At 38.2% G+C, this 26,464-nt stretch overlaps 1 protein-coding gene across 1 annotated transcript in view; it reads left to right on the plus strand.

Moving 5' to 3' along the window:
• Positions 1–611: 611 nt before the first annotated feature.
• LOC124051972 (transmembrane protein 132D-like) overlaps positions 612–26,464 on the plus strand; it is a 56,723-nt gene continuing 30,870 nt past the window's right edge. Inside the window, exons 1-2 of the mRNA XM_046375805.1 lie at positions 612–807; positions 23,954–24,143. Of these exons, the coding sequence (XP_046231761.1) occupies positions 24,012–24,143 (132 nt within the window). The 5' untranslated portion in view covers positions 612–807; positions 23,954–24,011. The remainder of the gene's footprint in view (positions 808–23,953; positions 24,144–26,464) is intronic.

Raw genomic sequence — 26,464 nt, forward strand, 5'->3', positions numbered from 1 at the left:
TATGCACTCTCACAGTGGTAAAACACACTCTCACAGAGGTTAATTTGAACCTGTGATTATTTCACTTCAGCCATCTGTTGTCCAAATGCCAGGTTATTTCACTGCTAATGAAATAATTAGCCTTGTACCTTCCAAAGGAATATTCACCTCAAGCAAAATATGAAAATCAAGTTTGAGAGCATTTTAGCTGATTATATTGCTTTCCAATAAAGGATAAGGACCAGGGTAGAAAAGACTTCCTTCATAAACCAGATTGTCCGTGTGTAGTATTGTTTTTACCAAGAGCTAGCAATCACCAAAAGCCTTTCAAAAATGTTTCTTTTTCTTTCTTTTTTTTTTAGCTCCTTTGTAGTGCTTTTGTATTAGCAAATCAGTCTCTTATCATTTAAAATAATCTTTTGCTCACTTGCTACTTTAATGTCCTTCTTGCATGCGTGGGAGAGCTTGAAGCATTTCTTTTGTGACCTCTGTGAGAGGCAATTAAAGCACCACCTCATTTCTTTCGTTTGACATCTTTGTGTGTCAGAGACAGAGAAAGAGAGCAAAAGAAGCCATGTGTTTTTTTGAAGCTCTGAAACTTAATTTGTCAGCTGTTCTGTTGGCAGGTCCCAGTATCATCTAATTTAATGTTTTTCTTTCTTTCTTTAATTTTTTCTTCTGCAGGGTCAAGCTGAAAGATGGCGTGGCATTCCTGGGAGCGAGAGCCAGTAACCCTGTTGCGTGGACGGTGAGTCAGGATGTCAGAAGTGAAGGTCACAGAGTTGTCACCCTCCACTGTCGGAGGAAGGAGAACAGTTTTAGTCAAAGGTATGTCTGACTCCCTCCCTCTACAGAATTAGTTGTGAATGAAATATGAACTGAACACCCTGCTGAACAACCAGAAATCAGCAGCCGCACTTCTTTATTTCTTGGACAGCTGTCAGTTGAGAGTGATTGCAGAGAGTGAGTATGAGAGGAGACATGACTCAGCACCTGAACCATTCATTACCTGGCACTGCCATGCATGCAGGTCCACAACCAGTTTTAAATGCAGTCAATAAAAGCATTGTTCGAGGAAGACAGTGCCTCCTCTCTCTTGCATTGAAAGGAAAAATTCTAGAAGTATTCTATATAGTTTATATTCATCAAATCCTATGAAAAAGCAAACCCAATATCGAATTCTATTCTATTCTACTAAGTATTGTCTGTGTAGCCTAATAAAGTCCATTCTTCTGTGCCTTAGATGGTCATTGTTCCCAAAAATGCAACTAAAAACACATCAGTGTTTCAGTCTCACTGAGTTTAGTTGTTAACACTGCACACATTGTGTAGTTAGCAAGGCACAAAATACACATCTGAAAATAGTACCCTCAAATGCACATTTACTCCTGTTTAAGTAGACGTGTTGACACTTGCTACCAACTATTATGGGAAATAATGGCCTTTGTTAAAAATGTAGGTATCGAGCAACCAAAACATTAAAACCACTGACAGGTGAAGTGAAGAACTGATCATCTCATTACAATCCAATGTTCTGCTGTGAAACCAAGGGTCCTTGCATCCATCTGGATGCTACTTTGACCCTTACCACCACCAAAACAGCACTGCTTACCAAGTATACGGTCTAATGGCAATGCTATTCCCTGATTTACATTACATTACAGAATAAGTACACCGGCAGTTTTAAAGGGAGTAAGAAGTCGTAGCATGGCTTGAAAATGACTGACAGCAGCATTAGGTAGGTACATGTCCAATATTTAGTGAAAGGGTTAAAATATGCCAAACACTTGCGTCAGGTGTGACTCTGATATTTAAGGAAGGAAGCATAAAATATTGTTTTACAACTTTGACCTTGCCATTTAATTTGACAATTTCCAGCTTTGGCAGCACCTGGTAATAACATTAATTTGAACATTACATTGCAAGATAAAAGATCTTTTACTTTCTCATGAAGAAAGAAGACTGAAAGTACATGTGGGTTGCTGCTTATATGATGTTTTCACTCATGAGTGATAATTACGTATCTCTTTTCATGTGTATGTGTGTGTGTGTGTGTGTGTGTGTGTCTGTTCAGTATTTGACATTCAACTCGACAGCTAAATGGTTTTAGGCAAAGACAAAGAACTGGACACAGGAAGTGACACACCCAGGCTGGGCTGTTATTTCCTCCTGGGTGTCAAGGTGATGACAGTGATGAATGACAAGTCATCTATCATTTACATGTATTTCTTTCACAGCCCCGCTGAGGAGAACAGACATCAACTCAAGGTCATACATGTTGAATCTGTTATTATGCCCTGCAATGCTGCGCTCAACAAAAGACCACCTTGAAGTGCTGAAATAATAATGCAACACCTACCGCGACTAAGTGCTTTTAGGTTTCTTTAGCTTATATATCAAATGGAATGACTCTAAGATCTCAGTGAATAAAAAGCATTTTTAAGTGAAGTCTTTGGAAAATGTGAAGATTATCAAAACACTGAACTTTAATTTTGAAAATTTCTTTGATCAGGTTAAATGGACACAGAGAAAGCAGTAGTCATGGTCTTTTTTATTTCACTGAAACAATATGACTGTCAAAATATGAAAACTCTCCCTTGTCTGTGTCAGTTTCATCTCCTAACAAGCAGTGGTAGCCTTGCAAAGTCAATTATGCTTTGCTTTTTGCAGTCAGGCTGCAACATGAACCCTCTACACACACGATCATACAAAACCATGGTTTTTATTTTTGGTCTTGATACCTAAACTATATATATGTATGGATGTATGTATATTTTACTACTACTTACAGTTTAATCTAAAGCTCTCTGACTGGTTAAACCTTCAGCTGGTGGACTCTCTGAATATATTTTACAAACTACAGCTGGCTTGAGGCTACAGCAGGGCAAGATTTCTTGAATCATGTCTGAAAGTAATTTTCTAAATTAATTTAATTTATCTCTGTGGTACCTGCAGATTTTCTTTTTGACATACTTTCTCTTTCTCACCAGTAACAAGTCCATTCTCAGCGAGTGATTTTGTTCAACTGCTGTCCTGTGGGTAGTAGATATCCCATTAGTCAGGTTAAGTGAAAAAAGATCTTCATTAGTCAGGGTCTGAATGGGAGAAACTGAAATATGTGGAAATTGAGGCTGGAGAGTTTGAAAAGACAAGTGTCCTCAAACATTACATTTCTCCTTAATGCCAATTGAATCTTGCTCTGATGACCATTAAAATGGCATCACTGCCAGAAGCCGAAAGATAAACAGCTGGAACAGGACACGTCTCTTCTAGCTTATAGTAGAAAGTGCTACATTACAACCAATAGTGTGATTGTCAGGTTCAGACGGACTCAGACAGGCTTGATGACTTAACTCTCAACAGCCAGACTGGAGAGATGAGTATCACCTGTGGACTTGCAGACTTAAAGAGACAGTGGTATCTCAGTGCATCTCAGTGTGTACTTTGAATGTGCACGGACAAAAACTACATTGAAATACTCAGAGTTCGTACATAACGACCCCTTAGGGGAGGTTAGAAAACACATGTAGTCATGTCTCAGAGGTGTGCACAGTAGTTCAGTTACTTTAGCAGCCATATGTTCACTGCACTGATCTTCTGCGTGCTGGAGAACTGGAGGCAGCTTAGAGTTCAGGTGTGAAAAGAGAAATAAATTACGCAAGTGGTGGAGTGAAAGTGTAGGAGACAGACAGAGTTCAGTATGAGAATATGTGAACCATTATTATATGATGGATAATAAAATCCGTAACTGTTTAGATTAAGCTTTGTTCTTGATTTATGCATAAGAAGACAATATTATAGAAAATACAGCAGACCAACAGATTGCTGTTCTTTTTTCAAGTAATTAAAGTCCATGAAAATTTGAGTTAGTAAAATATGAAAATCATCATAACTGTGATACTGGATTTGTTTTCTTATATGATTCTATTTAAGGTAAACAAAGTAGCTTATTTGGATGTCTCTTTAACATTTACTGCTTAGCCCTTAGACTTTTAATTATATATTCCATGCCTGTGTTTATGTATGTGTCTGTTCATTCTGTAAAGCAATTTCATTCTTTCTTTCAAATGTAGCACTTTTCTATGCAAACCACAGCATAAAATATTAAATATGCCAAGTAAATTTGCACTCATCATAGGGTCTTTAAAGGTTTTGGATTTTGTGTGTGTCCAAAGAAGCAGTTTGAAAACCAACCCAGCAGCTTTTTTTTTTAAATACTGATTTCTGTCATAGAACACTGTGGTCAGCATTTTCTACTTAAGAGCATCTGTATAAAGACAGCAAGAGTGGGTAGTGTATGAGATAAGGAAATCCTATAGTTATTCTGATTTGATCCTAACTGTACTGAAAATGTGTTTTCTGCAGCTGCCCATTACAGTGACACAGTTTACATTCATGCATACACAGTGTGTTGTTTCTTCCATTTTTTTTGTCAGATTATATACAAAATGACTCAAGTTTATCTAAATTATGATACTACACAGTCTCTATAAAGAAATAGCATCTCTTGTGAGCAATAAACTGAACACAAACCCTAAAAAAAAAGGACACCAAGCCAGAAATAGGCTACTCTGTGCATGATTGTGCATGTCTCTAGGCTGTAATAAAGCTGACTGATGCAAGATCAAAGTGGCACAATGGTCGTCAGACAATACTGCCTGCTCTGTTATAAAGATATATTAGGACCCTTAAATGTTAAGAGTTGTCCTTCACCAGGCAGTCCTCTGCTTCTGTGTCCTCGCTGCTCTCTGTTACCATGGAATGAGCGAGTGCTTCTCCCCACCATCAAGCTATTTTTATATTACTATTGAACACAAAATTCCCAGCTATTGGGATAAATAATCATGGGAATACACACACATCTTTTCACACATTACCTCTGTGTCTGCACTTGTTAAGGTGAGTCGTGGTTGGGGTCGTCAGCCACACATAGCAGGTACTCATCCTGTTTCTAGTGCCATCATTTCTTTTTAATGAAAGCTAACACAATTTGGACTTCCTGTTTGATTGAGGGGAAGAGTTGAGAAAACAAAACAAATCAATGTTTTGTTACCAAAGTAGCAGTTCTGCGGCCTGATACCCGTCATGTCAATCAGTAGCTTTTCCAAGCTTTGATGAGAGTTCGATTTGTAATTGCAGGAGGTGAGGCGTGGCATCTAACAACTGATTAAAGTAAACCGAATCTAATGACCAACATTTCTCAGTCTGCTCATTCACTCAAATTAACACACGCACACAGGGATGCGCTGACTTCAAGAGCAGGAAAGATTTTGGCAAACATAAGCCCTCTCTCAAACATAGAAGCTGTTTGTTAAAAATATATCATTTTGGCTTTGTCTCTATTTTAACATGACAGGACCATTATGGATTGAGATGCAATACTATCGCAATATTTGACATTTGGCACAAAAAGGGAGCAGTGGCAAGACTGAGGAACAGCAATGACAAGACTAGTGTTCTTTGTTCTCTTTCTGGCTGGATCAGCAAGGGATTTCAAACTTTATTTTGTATATAAAGTTCAGCTGATCAATCTGCTGACTATTTCCTTAATTTATCAATTAAGCACTTTGTCACAAGAGCCCAAGGTTTTGGTTTGATTTATTTGGATCTCCTTTTCTACCAAAAGTCCACTTTAAAAGTAATTATGTATAAAATCCACAAAATGCACACACTCCATGAATGCATGCATATATACTTATATACTACTGACAATACAACGTGATTATGACTACACCTTGCAATAAGCAGTCCAGGATAGGCATTCTCTTTACTTTGGTATGCGACAAAGTCAAGCAGCAAATCGTAACATTTGATAAGCAGAAACCCTCGGGTGTTTGACATTTTTCACTTGAAAAATGACTTATGTGATTAATGAATTATATATTATGTACATAAAGATCAATGCTAATGTTAAACTAATTGTTTAAAAGTAAATTTAACGACAAACGTCTCAGCCTTAATGTGCCAACTTAAATTTTGAGAGAGCGAGAGATGCTTCTCTCTGTTGAATTGTGTACTTTTTTCATCAGTTGTAGCATTTATTAGATAGGCAGCAGATCTCTGTATTTGAATTATGAAAGCAACCAAGTATTGTAAAAAATGACAATGTGTTAGGTTATGACCCTCATTTATATCCTCCTTGCTCACAAGCAGAATTTTGGCAGGATAATGTGAGCTGTTGGCACTGATGGAAGTTGAAGAGATAGTGAAGGAGATCTCATAACACAATGTAAAAAATAAAACAGAATTTTGAGAAATATCAGTTAGAACACATTTATTTGACCACCTGACATGAGTTCAGTTAATATTCAAAGTATTTGTAGGTCCATCCCACAACTGCCTTTGTGACCTTAACAGAAAAAAGTATCTCAGGAGTTTCACCCATTAATGTCCACAGTAGAATTTCATATTTTCATATTTTTATAGCACTTAAAGTATTGGCTGAGCTAAGTACAAATCCATTGAATTTTTTCAAAGTGGTCAAAGGCTACAGAGCAGGTTTTTTTATGTGTAGCCACATGTCTCGAAAGTTTACAAATTTTGTGTGTGTTCCTTTAACTTAAAAAATTTGTGGGTATTTTTCTTAACATACTTAACGTAGTGTTTAGTCATTAATGGGTTTGAGTGACTTGTAAAATTTGTGTAATCCAAAGAAACACTGAAACAGGCTGCATACTGCAAAGTACATGAAATATTCAAATGTGTATTTCTTACTGTAAATATTAACTCTCAAGTCTCGTCAGTGTGTGCACCCATAGCCACGTATGTACACATACACCAAAACAAACAAACAAGTGAACAAATAGAACCCTCCAGCATTTTTTCACCTTCAAAGTCTACAGGAGCATGAAACGTGCCACCACAGTCAATTTGTCTGCTAGAGAGGACTCCTGCTGTGCGTGAGTGGGAGTAAGGCTCACTCTAAAAGACTGACAAGACAGCCTTACAACACCTACACAATGATGTAAGCTGGTAAAGTTCTGAGGCCTGCTATCTAAAAACAGCAAACCATAGTCTTACATCTACATGACAAGGTGACAAGACACAAGGATAAATTATATTTCAGCCAACAATCTATGCCTTACAGTGCCTGTTTCATCATGTTTACACTTATTGCAGCTAGAGTGAAATATATTTTAGGGGTTAGGATTTGAAAAAAGTTTCATGAACAGTCTGCTGAGCTTTTGATGAGGAAAGTCAGCTCAATGTGGAAGCTCCTTTGTGGAAATAGGTTAAAGATTCAAATTGTTTTCCAACAGTGGGTGAAATCATGTTTTAAGCATCAGTGAAATCAAGGCTTGTCATTCTGTGTTTGCCTGAGCCATCTGCTGAGGGAGGTGACATGAGCCTCTGAGGGTCTTTCTGTGAAACAGAGGAAGAGAGCATCAATGGTGGGAATGGAAACCCCAAGCTTGTTTTAGACTGAAATGATTAGCATACTCTGCAGTGAGCCAAGGAGAGAAGAATGCCACAATTCTCATATAAATACGCCATTAAAAATCTAGTTAGAGAAGATTGTCCCTTCCAAGCGCTGTTGTTTCTCCATGCAAAATTTCCTTCTAGTACACCATATGGGCATACAGAGTTGGACAAAGTCAAATTTGACTTCAATCCATTACTTTTGTTCACAAAACACAAGAAAAACTACTGACATTCCCCTCAGCTTCTGATGTACTTGTGTTTCACGCTAATATTAATGCAGTGCTAATGAGCGCATGTTAGCATGCACGCCAAACAGCATGGTGAACATAATAATAGCTGCCCGCTGAACATCAACATATTAACATTGCCACTTTGAGCTTGTTGAGCATGTTGACACTAGCTTTCAGCTCAAAATATCACTGCACCAAAGTAGAGTCACACAGCTGCGAGTATGGCTGCAGACTCTTAAACTGTCGCCATCTCACATGCTAATTCTCAGCAGGTTAGAATGTGCCCACACTGGAAAAGTGACAAAATATGGTGTACTCAAAGCAGTCAGTGTTCGTACCAAAAAGAGTAATATGATAATATTTCTTAACTGAAAGATAGTATACTGTAAGAATTGTTATATAGCTTTTACTGTTTACTGTTAGGATGTAGAATGGACAATATTAACTCTAAATAAAAATGAAGATATAAAGATTTTTTTCTAAGTCCAACACCAAAGCTAGTAGAACTTTTTACTAGCACTGTGTAATATCTGTAGCTTGTAGCAAGGTATACTGCCTTAGCCTAATCAAGTAGTTTTTGTGCCTAAGTCTAATCAAAGTTTGACCATATAAATAATATCCAAATCCAAAAGTGCACATGCAAAACTTATGGTAAGCAAACCATCATAGTTTTGAGTTAAGGGCCTTTGAGGAGAGAACAAGTTGGAATATTGTTTGGTTTGAGAACACTATATATGTTAATTCCGTTTCAGGACTACATTTAATATTTAATTTATTTTTTGCTAGTACCCCTCAAATTGAATTAAAGGCACTTTCATCTTGCAATCATCTTGCCTTGCTAGATTCAAATATTGTTTGAATCTAGACAACTCTTTCTGTGGAAAATTTAACATGATTCTGTGTAATGTGTAATGTTTAAGGTTTCCCAAATAAGTCGATCTTTATCAGTGAGGTGGAGCTCAGCCTTCTTGGACAACACAGAAAGCCAGAAAAGTCTGGTATTTGCATGAAGAATTCTCCAAAAAGCACCAGCACCACAAACATGGTCAAGAGGTCAAGTTCACTGGCTCCAATTGGTGGAGGTGACAGCTCAGCAGCCAGCCGTAACTCAAGCATGGTTAGAGCCAATCTCAACTGGCCATTCGAGCAACTGCAGTTTTTGGTACTTCCATAATGGCTTCATTATTCCCTGCCCTGGAAGTTGCTGCTCAGCTGTATATATATATATGCAGAAAATAAAAGACCTGTGCAGGAAATATGATTGATTAGTATGTTTTCTAACATATTGTGGATTTTCACTTTTACATGGCATGAAAGAAGTGTGGTATGGCAGTCACACATTCTCAGCCTAGATGGTTAAACACATAATTCAAGGTATCCTTGACTTTTATTGGAATTTTTACAGCCAGGGGAAATATCCTTCAGCACAAACTATTACAGTGTCAGGAAATTGTTTGAGAACTATATGAGACAAAAATATTGACTAAAATTAGACTTAAAACTTACAGCTGAGTTCCACTGGCTAAATCTCAACTTAGCTAAGCAAAACAAAAAGACTATCCTTCAGTTTTCACCAGTCAGGACTGAAAATAAATAAATAAATGTCCTTGTCAACATTAATACTAATGACTGAGCATATAAGTGAAACACACCTCATTGTTTTTAACACTTGTTATGATGGGTGAAAAGCACAACACTGAACCAGGACCCCTAGCTTATTCAAACTCTTTAATGGGTCAAAAGGAGTACAGTACACAAGGCAGTTCACACATGCAAATAAAAATCAGTCATGAATAAAACAAGGGGTAGTAAAACCACACAAACAATTGCTCTAATGTGTGACGCAAGTGAAAGCAAGGAACTGGCAACAGACACTTGGGGAGCACATGTATGTATATATATATATATACACCATGTAACAAGACACAGGTTAAACTAATCAGTATGAAGGTAGTAATCACAGTGGTGGGAAACAGACAAAGGCAGAAAGTGTAAACCAAAGCAGTGCAGCAGATAACAATATCACAGTAACAAATGAAGCACAGGGTGATGCTAGACAGTCCAAATGAGGGTTGTGACAAACAGTTATTTTATTTCATATACGTTTGTCGTTTTGCAATACATGCTCATTTCAGAATATATTCTTGCAGCAGTAATATGGTGATAATTTCATTTACATTGCTCAGCATTAGTTTCACTTGAAGGGAAACAATCAAAGAAATGCACCCTTTTACTGAGCTAGCTGAGGCTTGCAGCCAGCCAGAACATGGACACAGATCAACAATACATGGAGTAGTGTCAGTCCCTATATTGCATGCCATGATGAATCACACAGAAGTTACCTGGGCCACAGGAGTGTGAACAGCCCCCTCTGATCCACATATGGAATCTGTGCCATATTCATGATCTCATTATGGCTGTCTAAGTGGCCCTGAAACAGCTTGTACATTTTAACCCAATTTGATTGATTGTTCTCATGATATGGTAATGATAGCCTGAGGTCTTGTATGGGGTGCAATCTTTCCCTGCTCTTATCACTTCTTCACCCCATCTCAATGACAGGTTCTCTCACTTTCTCCACCCTTCATCTGAAATGCAAGACAGTTATTATGTGGTTCCCCTTATGGAAATCCTGTCATTAGAAAATAGTAGAAATTTGTCTTTCACCTTTGCATTTGTTATCATGGGCAATAATGTCATCCCTCAGTGGATATGATGATTATATTCCATATGTTAGCTGAATGTAAAGTTAGCATGCAAAGCCATATTTTAGGCATAAATACATACACAATAACTGATTTGAATAAAGAATGGTTTGTTCATTCAGTGCTGACATTTGACTAGACCCCATGAACTGTGTACCCATGCAAATGTCCATTGTTTGGGTTACTGAATATGTGTCCATAAGGCAGCTTTACTCCATGCTGGAGAGTCATTAGGAGCCAGAGTAATTGACAGAACAATGGTGGGTGAAGATTGAGGGAGAAAAGAGTTCAATATTCAGTCCTCCTCGGTTCGGAGGGAGAGGTCAGAGGCCCTTGTGCTGTTCTTTCTGATTGTGCCAGGCTTAACTTAGAAAGCAAATGAACACATACAATCAATGACCAGGCCAAGCAGGACCAGTGGGACTGGTTTACAACCTGAATTAAATCAAAGGTCCCCTCTACGCAATCTGAATCCAATGGAAGAACTCTCCATGCATCAGCGGGATGCATGGATGTTAATGACCTGCCTGCTGAGAGTGTCTGTGTGTCCGTACATACATGCACCTATTTATGTGCATTTGATTAAGTGAGAAATTAAAAATAGTCTACCATTAATTTGAGCCTTGAAGAGCGCAGCAGTTTTGATTAGTTCTGTGTTGTAATCTCTTTGATTAATACTGATTCAAAAGTACACTCTAGCAGAGAAAGTGGAGAGATTTCAGCTGTATGTGTATGTGGCAGAAAATGATGAAAACATGCAGTAAAAGAAAACAAGATAAGATGCATTTATGTGTGTAGGTGTGTAGTCTTTGTGTGTTTGTATTTCCCTGTGTGTCCTTGAATGTGTGAATGGTCTTTTGAATGTTACTGATGATGGATAGTGGAAATGAAGCAATTACCCTCCCAGGTGGTCAAATTTGTATGTTTGTGAACTGCTGTTTTCTTCAATTGGCTTATCACAAGTACAGGTAGCATATCATTTTGCATGAAAAATACTTGAATGTGTTCTCTAATCCTTTTAAGTAATCATCCAAACATCTTATTTTTTGTGTTTGCCAGTCAGGTCACTAATGCATTGGTGAAATTCTCTCTTCTCGCTGTCTCCCATCATACTAAAAAAGATTACTCCAGCAGCCCAAGGCAGGCAACTTGTGATCGTTAGATGGATCTGCAATATCGATCGTATGTAATTTAATTTGCATGAGTGGCATATGAGTCCTGTGCGTTGCTGAGCCTTCCCCTACTTTATGCAATCATAAAAGCTGCACAGAGAAAACAGCCTCCTGAGCCTAACAAAAAAACACAAGTCTTATTTATTCCCTCGAACCTGTCGACATTAATGGAAATCAAAATGGACGCAATGCCACTAATGAGCTATAATTAATTTAATCTCAGGGGAATGATTTATACCACATCCTCCTACTCAGAGATACGCTCTGCCTTCTCTTCCATCTAGTCTTTTCCTTAACAGCTCAAGACATTAATTAGATATTTACTGTGGATTCTATCATATCCTTGACCTGCATGTTAACAGTGAACTAGTATAGCTGCCTGTGAAGTGAGGCATTCTTGATTGAGCCCTCAGGGACTGAATCTGAGTCTGGCCTTGGTTTTGTGACTAATCCAGGTAAACCAGAAAAAGTTGCATGAAATGAGCTGGAAACCAACAGGAGGTTAACTTCCCTGGCTATCTATTGTGTCATGTGTCTGTTGTGTTTTTTTCCCCTGTTATGATTCAGGGGCTTTTCATCCTATTAAGTAATGAGTCAAAAAAAAATCCACAGTCACACATGGAATTCTTGGCGGTTCAAACTCAGCCCAATTCCAAAATTTTAAGAGGACTTGATAATTTAATGTAATTTTTTGAAATGAACTGGTCTTGTTTCTTTGAGTATATATTTAGGAATCAAGCATAATGATAATTTTAAAGTAAAAGTAAAGCAAAGCCTCCACTCAACAAAGCTCTGTAGCTCCTCAATCTGACTTTTATCAGCAACCAAAGCCAGTGCTGATGGGGAGTTGCCCACAGACAAGTTGGAGATTGGCCATGAAGCCTGGTGGTGTTTGATAAGGCAGGATTGTTGGCCTTGGGACCCTAGGCTCAGACCCTCTGATCCACTTCATCTTCTAATAAATCATCCACTGAATCCTTGGCTCCTGTTAATACTTTGGACCGCTCTTTGAGGTGTACTTTTCACTTGAGGTACTGCGAGAACTTGTCAGGGAATTTCCAGCACACAGACATTCACCAACAATCTAAACATGTTGTTGAGGGTTGGACAGCTGCACCGATTAGTCCAATTAATTGGCCAATTATTATTATATTGTCATATGATTTATATAAGAGGTTAATGTTAGAATTAATGTTATAACAAGAAATAAAAAAATGTATTCATAGGCCTAATGGGTAATATTTATCATGAAGGTTAAACGCAATTTGCCATGGAGTTTATTTTGTGGTTGTATATTTTTGTTGCCTATTGTTACAGATTGTTTCTTGCATAAAAGCCAACCTTGTCAGGTCCATTAGTCCTTACAGGGCAAAACGTCATTTCTGAGGCAACGGTTAAGTTTAGGGTGGGCTTTGGAGTTGGGTGTTCAGAGTGAAGGGATGTCAGTGCAGTGTTCAACAAGACAGCAAAAATAGCTGTGAAAACCTGCCCGTTAGTGCGTGTTGATGTGTGTGTAGGTGAGAAGTGGAGACAAATCACCAGACTAACGCCTTAGGAAGTTGTTTGCTCAACTGTTGTGCTTAACACAACAGAGAAAGGAGAGAAATGTAAGGGATGGCGAAATAAGGGCCTGTGTACCTCTTCCCTTCTCATGGAATCCCTCTGTCATTCAGTGGGTATAAGGAGGAGAGTGTTCTGTTTACCTGACAGATTAATGAGGCAAGGGAGCAGAAGTGAGGTTTCAGGCCAACAAGGGGTCATGGCAGGGTCAGCATTCTTATTAACCTTGTCCAGATATACCAATCCAATAAACTGAACAAGGGAGCAGTTTGTTTGTTTGTTTGTTTAGGTTTGTGTTGGAGTGTGCAGGTCCATGTGGGTATCTGCCTGATTTTGTATTCATTTCTACATCCAAGTGTGTGTGAGAGAGAGACAGAGAGATTTGTTGGGCAGAAGCTCTGTAGGTGTCACTGATGAAACTGGATTGGTTCAAGGCAACAGAGCTTTCGAAAGTCTGCATTGCACAGATGATGCATGTAAAATCCTGAAAATATAATTCAGATTCTGGGATGTTTTAAAGAGACAGCAATGCAGACCGAACTGCTAAGTCTGTAGCCCACTAGTTAGTGATATTTTAAAAAAATGTGTTCGGTGTTTATTTTACTGATACACAAAGGAAGTATAAAAAGAACGCCGCAAATCTCCCACTGAGGGAAATCGGTGCCATTGTTTTATTGATTTCCTCTGTCAGAAATGATGAAAGAAATAAAACAAAGTCAGAGATATAAAAGTCTAAGGATGACCTATTAGTATCATAAAATAACTCATAACACATTGATAGACGAACTGACAAGAGAAAAGAAATTGAGACCTTGATAGAACTTGAGTGGCAAGTAGAAGAAGGCAGTTAAAATCAGTTTGAGTACTACACAAAGGCTGTTAGACACTGCAATTAGCAATGTGAACAGAGCAATTCAGACTTCTTAAAAAAAAGGTAATTTACGGAATTCTTAAAAGAGCTCCTTTCAGCCATAACATTTTTACTTGTAGTAACTTTGGTGATATCTCTGGATCACTGACAACTTTTTATTTATATATACTGTATATATATATAAGCAAAAACAAAAAGAAAATCTGCAGCCCAAGGACTTTGGTTTTCATATTTTACAATAAACAGGTGGCAAGGACAGATGAGACGCCGCAATAGAAGTTTAAAAAAATAGGAGAACATTTAAATGAATTTGGCTATGCAGTTAATTTGCATCAGTGGAAATAAATACATGAACATGTTATTGTTTTAACCTTGTGTTCAACCAGGGCATAAATGAAATGTTATAGGATTATCATTAAGAAATGTCTTCTTAGTATTGTTCCAAGGCTGAGTTACAGTGTGGGGGCATAAATGAAATGTCCAGGGCATAAATGAAATGTTATAGGATTACCATTAAGAAATGTCTTCTTAGTATTGTTCCAAGGCTGAGTTACAGTGTGGTTGAAAATCAACGTAAAATTCACAAATGCATATTGGAAAAGTTGCACATATACCTAACAGTGTCTGTGTGCCACAAAGCTGCATAAGAACACTTCCTCTTTCATTAATGAACATAAGAGTTCTTCAGAGCACTACTCCCCACAGCCACTTCATTTACATGTTCACCCGAGGGCTTATTACATTACCATGTAACTAGCAATGATTTATTAACATCGTCATTGTGTTGTCATATTCCCTCTCATACTACATGGACTGTAGGGAAACATGAGCATTTCAGAACCCATTTGATTTGATCTGTACCACTTGCTGCATTTTCCCATTTTAAAAGCAGGAATTTTAAATTTTGGTTGCAACTTGTAGTGCTGAGCTGAGGCAAACAAAACTACCAAATCCCCTAAGAGTGAGACTGATGTCAATAAATGGCAAGAGATCCCTCAAAGTGCACAATATTCAGCAATTATTTTGAGCAAAAACTTCCAAAATTGCTGCCAAGAGTTCACTACAACCTTTTCACACTCAAGGCCGTACTTGATGTCTGTGGCTAGAGGCCACCAGAGGATCTGCATCTCACTGGTTCAAACATCCAGTCATGGTCGTTGCTTCATGTCAGTTTGTCTTTGCCATACCTGGCCTATTCCTCAATCAGCCTCAGTTCAACGTTTCACCATTACAACATCCTCAGGAAAATCCTGCATTGCGGGTGCAGAATAAGAAGACAGATTAGCAGGATCCTCCACAAAATCGAACACTGTAGTCTCTAATTTAGAATGATCCAAAGAGTTTAATACAGTCAGGAACTAATAGTGTCTTTTTGTACAATAAGAAGGTGCAAAAAAGCTGCAGGACCTTCACAGAAATGTATCAGTCAAATATCACATACTTTGCTACGAGCACTAAATTGAAGTTGACACCAGCTTTATGGTAGGAAAAGTTGTTCAGTCCCTTAGGCAAACCCTAAAGGAGGTCTAGTGAATTTGTACATGTATTCAAAACACAGAGCAAAATCTGTACACTCTATTGTCGCACTAAAAGTCAAGATCAACAAAGGTACAGTATCAATAGAGATATACGTATGTTTCTTTGAGTGATGTAATCGCTTTGTTTGGCCTTTTCTGTGTAGATCTGACATCCAGATGCATCTTGGCATGCTGTTTGCAGAAGGGGAAAGACAAGTGAATGAGAAGGATAGGGGTGATTACATGGCAAATTTCCTCTGTTCCCACACTGTGATACGCTGGAGCACAGTGAGAGAGAGATTGATTCAAAACAAAAGAAGAAAAAAAGGGAGGGGAACTGAATGAAGTGGAGGGGAGTGGTAAGCTAAAAGCAAAAGGGGAGATGAAAAGATAGAAATATGAAAGAAAACTCCAGCAAGTGTGATCAAAGAGATACCTCTCATGCCACAACATAAAGGCCTAAATCATGAGATCCAACAGCAACTGAGAGGCAAATAATAAAAAGGACAACTTAATCTAATCCCTTGTCAAGTATGTGTATATGTGTGAGTAACAAGGAGACGAGAAAAGTGTCAAGTCTGGTGGAGAGTTTAATCTCCAAGGGGGAGATTAACCAGTCACACTGAGTTGATCTTATTGTCCAGGATAAGAGGATGAGCCACCACAGCCCTCTGGAGAATTTTACTAACATTCCTGCAGCTCACAGAAATCAATAAGAGGATAGAAGACAGTGTTTATACAATGATTGATTGTGTTGCATTGTATTTGCTGTCTTAAGCATGACTCATAACCATCAGCTGATAGTTGAAAGAAGTTTTTGGTCCATCAGTGTTTTGACTGACACATAAGAAATTAAATATCCAAATTATGTGAAGTCCTTACTCACCCTCCACAAATTCTTTAATCTCATACTACGGGGTGGTTGACTCAGAGGTAAAAAAGGTAAACACTTGTGTTAAAAGGCTTTATAAGCTACATTTTTTTCTGTTTTTGGAGGGGTTTTTTGACAGAAACTAGCTCAGATATTCCCAATGTGGAATTTAATCAGTGTCTTCTTTCAAATGTATGTATACCTTAAAGCCGCAGTTGGTGAAGTTGGACAAATGAGCAAGATAAGCTATATTCTGATAGCATTCAACCTAAAAAAAATCCCATCCCCTCTCTTTATGCCTCACTCCAAGAGATTCAGGCACATCTTTGAAGCTAAATGTTAACGTCATCACGCTAACATACTCACAATGAAAATGTTAACATGTAGATGTCGCACAAATTTCAGGTTAACTGCACTGACTATCTTAAATTAGTGTGTTAGCATCTCCAAACTACAGCTGAAGCTGATGGGAATGTCATTAGTTTTGCAGGTATTTGGCCATGAACCAAAATATTGTACAAATTGAAATTTTGACCTGACAATGATAGCAGAGTGAACATTACTGAAACCTCCAAAGGTATCACAGTTCAACCAGACAGGAACATAACACGTTTGTGCCAAATTATTGTATCAATCCATCTAGTGGATTTTGAGATATTTGTCAGAATTTATGAACACTTTGACCTGCTGGTGGTGAAAAATACAGCAGATAACCAAATAACATTTAGTACAAATAAATTCAGTAGTTGTAGGGATATTTTAGTCTGGAGTAAAGTGACCAACCAACTGAGAAACTGACACTGCTATCAATAGAGCCCCACTGATAGCATGGCTAAAAATGTTAGTCATGCCTAAGATGCCAGGAACAGAAATGTAGGGAAAACAAATTAAATGTGTTGACAGTGAGCATCTTGCATTCTAGCATTTTACAGTGGCTACAATTAGATACATTCAGGATAAATTTCATTATGTCAATGAAAAAAAAAAAAATAAAGGTGAAAGCATGTAAACAGAATATTTCTGTGATGAAAGGCAGCGGTGTTTGATGGCAAAGGTTTTTGCTGTTTGAGGTTAACAATTTTGATGAGACAGTTGAAACATATGTTTTTTTTTTTCTTGGATCAATTTGCATACATTTTCAGGTACTCTGTTGCGAAATGACAAGCAGGGCATTTCACTAACAGTACATTAAAGGAAAGAATAAACACTCTTCATCCTTCTACAGCAACTTGCTGTTGAGACTATGTGAGGAAATTATATACTGCTGCTATTTAAATACTAGTTTGCATGTAATATATCAAATTTCAGCTGATGGTCTTAGTTAAAAGAAAAATAAGCTGACTTTCCGCATTGACATCACCTTTCTGGTCATGATCTGACTTGGACTCTTGAACCATAGTTTTTGGAGCATGTTAACATCTCCAATTTTCCAGGAAATGTCTGCATTTTCTTGGCTGGATTTTAGGCTCTGATTGGCTTCTGCAACGATATGGTGCAGAGTGTTGACACTGTCTTTTGATTGGTTGATGCATGGAGCCACATCTGTTTCATATAGGAAGCCTGAATCCTCTCATTTCACACACCGTTTGAGAGGAATATAGGAAAAATGTGGCACAGTCAAAGAAAGAAAATAGAGCAGACAGTTGGGAGAAGCAAGATGCAGCAGCAACTAAGAAAAAAAAAAGAAAAATCACAGAGGGGGGTTATTTCAGGAAATATTGAAGAAGAGACAAGGCAAAAAGGCAATTTGGGAGAACTGCAATGTTTTTTTTCAGTCTTTAACCCTCTCGTCACCAACAATTTTGCACTCTGCAGGCCTACTGTTAACTCATAGTAATCTGTACTGACAGGGACAGGGCTGACGTTGCGGGTCTGATAGATCCTGGGGGAAATCTCCAGCATACATAAATTTGTTATTTTACGTTTTATCTGCCTCTTGACACAGATTCATTTTATGATCTCTTTCATTATCTGTCTGTCACATGTCAATGTTTATTGCTCCATGAACTCATCCATTCCACACAAATGAAACAGTCCCCCAGACAGCACAAGGTCAGGATTATGATGCAAGAGTTTTATGACCACTGTACATTTATTACTAACATCTGTGACATGGCTCACTGAGCTGTTTTTGGGGAAGAATTTGGATGTTTAATGACGAATAAATTGCATCACTCGTGCAAATTCAAGCTATTTTTGCACTTTTTAACTTACTCTGTGATCTTTTGTCTTTTGTTTATTGGCATCAACCTTCCCTCTAAGGTCCACAGGACCTATGGCCATTCCCAGTGGCCCTGCTGAGTAATTCACCTGTATCAACTTTCGCCACACCATCAGCTGGATCTGAGGTCTGTTGTTCACTGGTGCAGGAGAGGAAGGAGTATCGGGGGCAAGTTCAGCTTGTTTCAATAGGATCTCATTTGCATCATCTGGGAGAAGGGACAGATATTAGACCTGAGATAGTGAAACTCATTAGAGAGGAGCCCAGACCCTCTTGGGATGTGTTCGTGCACACACACACACACACACACACACACACACACACAATATAGATTCTGTTACACCAGAGCCTAATTTATTAATCATAATATTCTAATGACCCCCATCTATACCAGGCTAAATTACCTCATTATACACACACTTGGGTTAGCTTGTGCTGAACAATAGTTAGAGGTGGTTCCCACTATTAATGTGTGGTGACCTTTCTAACTACATTCTAAGAAGCAGTATATGGAGCTCCTGTTGACACCAGGTTTCATTCATTGGAGATATTATCCGATTTCCCTTGAGGTCTTTGAGCTAATTAGAATCAAAATGCACTTCTGTTTGGAGAGACTTCGAGGCTCAAAGTACAGAAAACTCTGAGCCGCACAGCTGGAAAGTAAGTGAACTACAATTAATTAAAACAGCTGCAAAAGCAAACCATCCATGTCACCACATACAGAGCAATAAGTCCATCTTAGCCAAACATCTTCCATTAAAGGAACATTTGAACAAATTTTGAAGTTAAAATTTTGAAATTTGGTCTGTAAATTTAGATTGTTTAGAGCAGATAGCCTGGCTCTTCCAAAGTTCAAAAATATGACAATATATCTTATGAAGTGCATTACCACTGACAATATAGAGTCTGGTGGTAAGTTTAATTTTACAAATTCATCAATGAATAAATAATATAATACTGTATAATAATACAATAGAGTTTAAAACAATTCAGTTTCTGTGATTCCAATTTTTAGCCCCTTCAAGTAAGCTGTAGCACACAGCAAAGTCTTAACAACAGGAGTACAGAACATTCCCTGAAATTCCCCAAAATCTTACCAGATGAAGCCCTGACAATTGAAGCAATGATACTAAATAAAGTGAATGACTGATGGCAAAGTTCCTTAAATAACTGCTAGTTAAGATGTAGCTCTTTTTTTTTACTTTAGAAAGGGAAGATATGGCCAATGCGGGAGATGGATCTTTATGCAAAGACAGATGGCCAGCAGGAGTTGCTCATCCTGCCCACTGTCACACGTCCTTTGTTGAATTACTGCTTGTCTCACATTTCAAGTTTCAATTATGTCTAAGGCAACTGTGCATACTGTCGCCCATACAATTTCTCCATCTGTTTATATTTTCCTGTTGCCAACAGGTCTTCACCAAAACGTCTACGTGCTAAAGGAAAATAAGTAGTGTTAAAACAGTTAATCAACCGAACATAAATAGTTATTTTTAGACTATGGCAAATATCTTGTGGGAAATATCGAGATTTCCAACAGCAGATTGTAGCAGTCCAGAGATATCAGACAGATTAACAGCATCAGAGAGTCAGTTATATGAAGTATTATTGCATGTTGGCCAGGACTTACTGGTATGCATCCTAACACATATTTTATTGTAATGGTGATTCACAGTTAACACACACAAGGAAAACTGAGCGTACAGGGTCACAAACATCCGATCCACAGTGTATTAAACAAAATTGTCATTGGCAGGAAAATCCACCACAGAAATCCGACCGCAGAGGAAGTGCAGTCATAGTCAGCCTTTTTCAGCCAGCGCGTTTATTTACAGCATATTCTCACACCAACTGATAAAATGGGTTGGACGTCCCGGCCATGAAGTAAATCCCATGGTCTTCTGATTCCCATGACGGATAAAAATATATCCACTTTTACCTGAAGGGAGCTGTTTGAGGTATTAATCTTAGTGCGTACAAACACACACTGTACAGACACACAATTTATATCACTGCCACTCCTTTTGTTGTTGGACTCTCTGTCGATTTGCTGTGTTGAAACAGATTCAGGTCTTTGATGTATCATTGTTGTGAGTGCTAACCAAATCACTGCTGTGCATGAAAGGAACCCCCTCGGGTCTCTAAAAGAGACACCAGACTTTTCTTTTACTACCTTTCTCAGAGGCAGATATCCACAGAAGTGTTAAGAGTGAAAAGAGGAAAACATGGCTGCATTTTTAACAGGGCTTTTGTGTTCCTAAGCTCCACTTTTATTTTCCTGTTTTCGAACAAAAGGAATTTCTTTCTTGTCATTTTTTTTTTCTTTTTTAACGATGCCACTTCTTTTTTTCTGCTTAGAGACCCTTTGTTACTAATAGTGTGTGTGAAATGTTTTCTACAGAATTGAAAGAGTGCAAGTATTTTGCACAGAGTGGATTCTTTCACCTTGTTATATTTGGGCTTTCACACCCAACAAAGGGACTGACAAATGGATAGACCCCAGAAGCCTCCTGAAAATGACATGACCAATTTTCCACCTCATTTCAAACCAACAAACTACCACACTGGAGCACTGTCACTGTTAGGTTTTTGAGTGGCACAGTCACAGTCCTATGATCCCAGTAGACATTTTGCTTTGATTGTAGCCCGTTTAACCCTGTTTCCACCCTGTATTTTGCCTCTGTGTCCACCCCTTGCTCTCATCCTCCTTCCACAAGTCAGGACAGGAGATGTGATTGCCAGTGAGTATATTGAATTGTATGGTAATTGTGCTGAGAAAGGGCACACGGTGCAGTTATGATTTTAATAAGACATGGATGAAGAAGGCTGACCTCTCTAACCAGTGGGCTGCAGACATTCATCATCCCTAACACATGCTGGTTGAAATGGGGTGAGGGAGCAAACTGCCCTCTATTGGGAGGAACATAACACTGCAGGTGAGCCAAAGGATTGAGTGGAAGAAGATGGAAAAGAGGAGATGAGAAAAAGAGAGCAAAGACCAAAAAAAAAAAAAGAAGAGCCGATAATAAAGACAGCAGAAAAAGACAGATTGAATAGGGAGCGAAGGAGAGTTGTATTGTAGTGTTCAGCATTAAAGCCCCAATTGTTTGCAGTTTCATTGTAAAGCATGACTGTCTGTTGCAGATAATTGATTTGGCTGTAATTGTACACCATAAGCGTAAACCACATAATCACTGCAGTCACTACCCCTGAGCCCAGCATGTTGTCTGGGAGTGGAGGATATCCTACTGCAGCTATGTAGCTCTTTTCTGTCTGGGGTAGAAATTGAAAAGGAAAAGGAGAGTGATGAATGGACTTGTGACTTATATTCACAGCTCACAGCTATACACCTAAAAGTAGGGATTACCAACAAATCAGTTAATATGGGTAAACAAATTACAGTCTATACTGTGGGTTGTGTTCGATGTTTGCTCTCAGCAGTTTCTCTGTTTTGCTTTTGATACGTGACTTTGATGAAACGGAAATGGATTTCAAAGAGAAAAAATGAGCCTAGAAATTTCTTAACAGCATCCTGCATGAAAGCGTGGTTAGAGAATTTAGAGAAGTTTAAATATAGTGTTTTTAATGTTACAGTGGCAGTTGTATGGTTAAAATGGTTAAACCAATTTCGAAATAAATGTTTAAATGTATGAACAAGTATAGACTTTTTTATACTGACAATGTAAATCTTCACACAGAGGTTAAATACATACAATATATATGTGGTTTCTAACAAAAAGAGGCTCAGTAACTTCTTTAAACAGCTATGCACAATGTTTAGCAAACATGAGACAGACATGTTTGCTAAACAACAGACAAAATATTGGAAAGTCATAAGAGGATTTTCCACAATGTGAACAATACCACAAAGAACCACCAACTGTGCTGCACTACACCTCATTGTACCTGTATAGTTCCCCTGTGTTCAAACAGAATTGTACCTCTACAGTGCTCAATATGTGGCCAGATTCTCACCAATATTCACCTGTGATCAGTCTGTCCCAAAGCTTCTCACTGGGATTTGGAAACATATTCAGTATAGTTCAGAACATTACCATCAGCTTCCCCTCCTGTACCAGAATTGCTATTCAAGCTGTTTTCATCCACAAAGATTTTTAGCTTCCAAAATTGTTCTCCCTCATATTTTTCTACCAGAGCAGATCCTTAAATCTGCACTTTGAAGTGAGGCTAGCGTCTGAAGTGCGAACACATAAGGGGGAGTTGGTGGAGTTTTTAATGCAGGCTTGCCCAAAATATGTTGAAGGAAAACCTTGGATCTTACCCCCAACACCCCTCTCCTCATGCTCATTTTGGGGTCTGTCCAGCCTTGGTTTAATTCTGTGACAACTAAACAACAAACCAAGAGTAGGGTATACATTAAAAAGAGCTTTGTACTAAAGCCTTAGACCCACATTTATTTCCCCTTTGAATTGCCTTTAACTTTTGAGGGTTTTTTTTTTTTAGTTTTTTGTGGGCCACTTCTAGATCCCCAAGTGTGAATTTTTCATGACAGCATGTATGTATGTGGTTGTAGGAGAAAGGTGTTACATCGAGGTTTGACTGTGACAAAGAACACCTGAGGGAGAAGCAGCAGCAGCTTGATCAAACCTAGCACTCTGCAAATCAAATAAGTTTGGAGGATTTTATTTTGCATTCATTGTTTTTTCTGCTTTGTTTGCATCTCCATCAGCTGAGAGAAAATTATTTGCCCGACCTTGGCAATCTCTGCAAGAGAAGCTCCATATTGCAAGAAGGAAAAATAAATTGCTTTTGCCAACACTGTGGTTCTGTATGGATGTGAGAATGAATTTCAGTAGTGTCGTGATTAGTTTCATGTCAGATTGTGAGATGAGCGATACTTACATTTTGGGAAAATATAGCATACATCTGCATGTTATACAGCAGAACCATCCTCTACTATAAAATATTTATGTTACACATTTTCTTTACACCTGATTAAAATGTACAATTAATTCTCAGTCACTGTTTATCACCCCAACACCAAACACTCCTGCTTTCCCTCTGTCTCTATCGCTCCATCTTCCTTACACCAGTTTCTTTTGTCTTTTTTCTGTTCTATTTTTTCCTCATCCCTTTTCAACTTTCTTTTTTCACTCTCTTCACTCATGCCTCCTTCCCTTCATTAGTAGTCTCACTGTCTATTGTATTCACGTTGTATTCCATGGTGTTATTTTTTCCTCTTTCTTTCCTTATGCCGCGTCTATTTTCCTGCTACTCTCTCATCCATTTTAAATCCAACCTTATGTCGGTCTTGTTTCCTTTCCAGTTGCCACCTATTTTTTTGTTTGTTTGTTTGTTTTTGCCTCTCCTTTTCTCTCTTCTGTGTCCTGCACTTTATCTAAATCCACAACTGACACACGTCTGTTCCCTCTCTTGCCTTGCAGAGTGGAGGCAGCAGGCTACCAACGAGTTCTGCAGGTGGACCTGGAGGTGAACGGCCTGATGGTGATTCAGGGAGGAAGGGAAGTGACGTGGCAGGTGGAGTATCCACTCACCCGCACCCTGACCGGTGAAGTTGTGACCCTCATCCGCTTGGCACCACAGGACCTAGGTGGCATTGTGCCACTAGCCATGGTGAGGAGCGTGTGTGTGTGTGTGTGTGTGTGTGTGTGTGTGTGTGTGACAGGGGAGGAGGGGCGGTGGTGCTCTAGAACTTGTTTGTATGCAGACATTTGTGCATCTTTAAGTGTTGAAATAACTTACTGTGGTACTGCACAGTTCATTTTAGATTAGGTTAAAACAAGATTACGCCATAATTAGGTCGAATCCTTGGTTCTGATTGGCTGGATGATGTGTGTTGTTTACAAATACCCGGCAGGTCTCACATAATGTCCTCATAATCCTTCTGAATCAACACACATAACAATATTGCCCCAGTTATAACTCAACCACCTTCATTTTAATACACACTTGGACTGTTTGGGTGCACCGGAGACCAATCAGAAATGCATGAACGGAAAACCTATCCAAACCATACAAGCATAAATTCATTTTGTTGAAAAAAGAAATCTGATCCCATAAGGACAGACAAATTCAGTCTGGCTAGAACCAAGAATAATTAGACTGGATCCAAATGGAGAGAGAGCAAAGCTGCAAAAAGTTAATATATATGTGTTACATATTATATATATATAGATAGATAGATAGTATATATAGCTATGTTATATTTCTTGAACTTGAGAGTGCACACTCCATCCTCATCCATCCTCAAGAATCACATTTTTCTCCAGTAATGATTATGACACAGTGCAGACAGCAACTGCTCAGACTTCAGTGTGAGACACTGACTCACAGACTGTCTGTCAGAAGTACTCAGATTGTAAAGTAAAATTAAAGTACTAAAACCTCACAGTAAAAATATTTCATGTAAAGCCCTGCATCCAAATGTTCAGTAAATGTGAATAATCAGGTAAATGCTTAAAATATTAAAAGTATTCAAAACATAAAAATAATACACTAACATATATTTTGTTATTAGATTATTATTATTACTCATGTCAGGGTCTAAGCAGTATTTTACCATTGTTGTTGATTGAGGTGGAATAAATACATTTTATATAGGAGTAAAATTTGTATATGAAATAATATTCAGAATAATGTTTTTCTCAGAGTCTCCATGCAGATGCAGATAATTCTTTATAGTGTTCTTGAATAAATGTTTTGAGTTATATTCCACTGAGTCTGAGGCATTGCAGCAGGACTCACTTAACCCGATTAGACCAAATATCAGGGCCAGGTCTTGCTTACGAGGAACCTAGTGGACCTGTGAAGCTCTCTGAGAAAATATATATAGTTTAGCTAGGAGGTATTTGGTGTTCTTCCTTTGGCTCAGTTCAAGAACATTGTTTTTGAAATCTATGAATATGAGATTTAAGTGCTGAGTTTCAGCTTACAGAGTGTTTTAAGGTGTTCACATCTTTATTGATGGAACTGTGTAGTACACCTTTTTATACAAAGTTCCCCAATTTTAGAACTAACACCTGGCATTGCTCCTAAACATACAAAGAAAGCAGCTGCAGATTTTTTTTTTTTTTTATAGCCACTAGAAGGCTGTCCTAAATCCAACTGAGCATGTTTTTTCTTGAGAAGCAAAAAGAAGAAAAGAGAAGACCAGAGAAGACACCAGTGTCTTTTGATGTGTAGCAGTCGCATACTTCAGAACTCATTGATGTGAATTTATACACCCTCAAACTGAAGCTGAAACGCTACATCATAGTCATTGTTTCATGTCAAATCCAGAGTGCTGGACTACAGAGTGAACATAATAAAAAAAAAATGTGTTCTAATACTTTCTAACATCCTCACTGTAGTAGCCATAGAAAGCACAGGGAAAAGGATGGGAAAGGAAAATTAAAGAACTGTAAAATATTTACTTTAGATCCTGTGTTTTCAAGGATGAGTTTTGGCCCTTTTGGCAAGAGATTCTTCTACTTGTTAGAGTACAAATACTATCACATCTGTCCAAGGAGTAAAAAAATATGGTGAACAAACACAATGATTCTATTTAAAGACTGTAAGACAAAGTTTGGCCTTGTTAATTGTCAGTAATGTGGTTAATACCACTCGCAGAGTTTACTGAGTTTGGATTTAAATAGTCCAAACATGGATGAATTGGCAAGTGGCCTCAGATTGTAATTGTATTGTGATAATGACTTTGTAAATTGTTTTTCCAAAATGAAAGGGAAACCATCCGGTATGCTGCAAAGAGATAAGAATAGTTTTTAATTTTTCTCGTTGATAAAGGCCATGTGAAAATCAAATGCCTTGGAGCACTTTCATTCCGGCAGTTTGGTGAGGCAACAGTTCGCCATTGATTTATAGTTCCTGAACAGTGCAGTAGAAGAGACTTAATTGTTGTATTTATTAATTTGTAATGCTTTTTATAAAGGTGAACA

The sequence above is a fragment of the Scatophagus argus genome, chromosome 20 (genome assembly GCF_020382885.2).
Source record: "Scatophagus argus isolate fScaArg1 chromosome 20, fScaArg1.pri, whole genome shotgun sequence".
In the NCBI taxonomy this organism is placed as follows: Eukaryota; Metazoa; Chordata; class Actinopteri; family Scatophagidae; genus Scatophagus; species Scatophagus argus.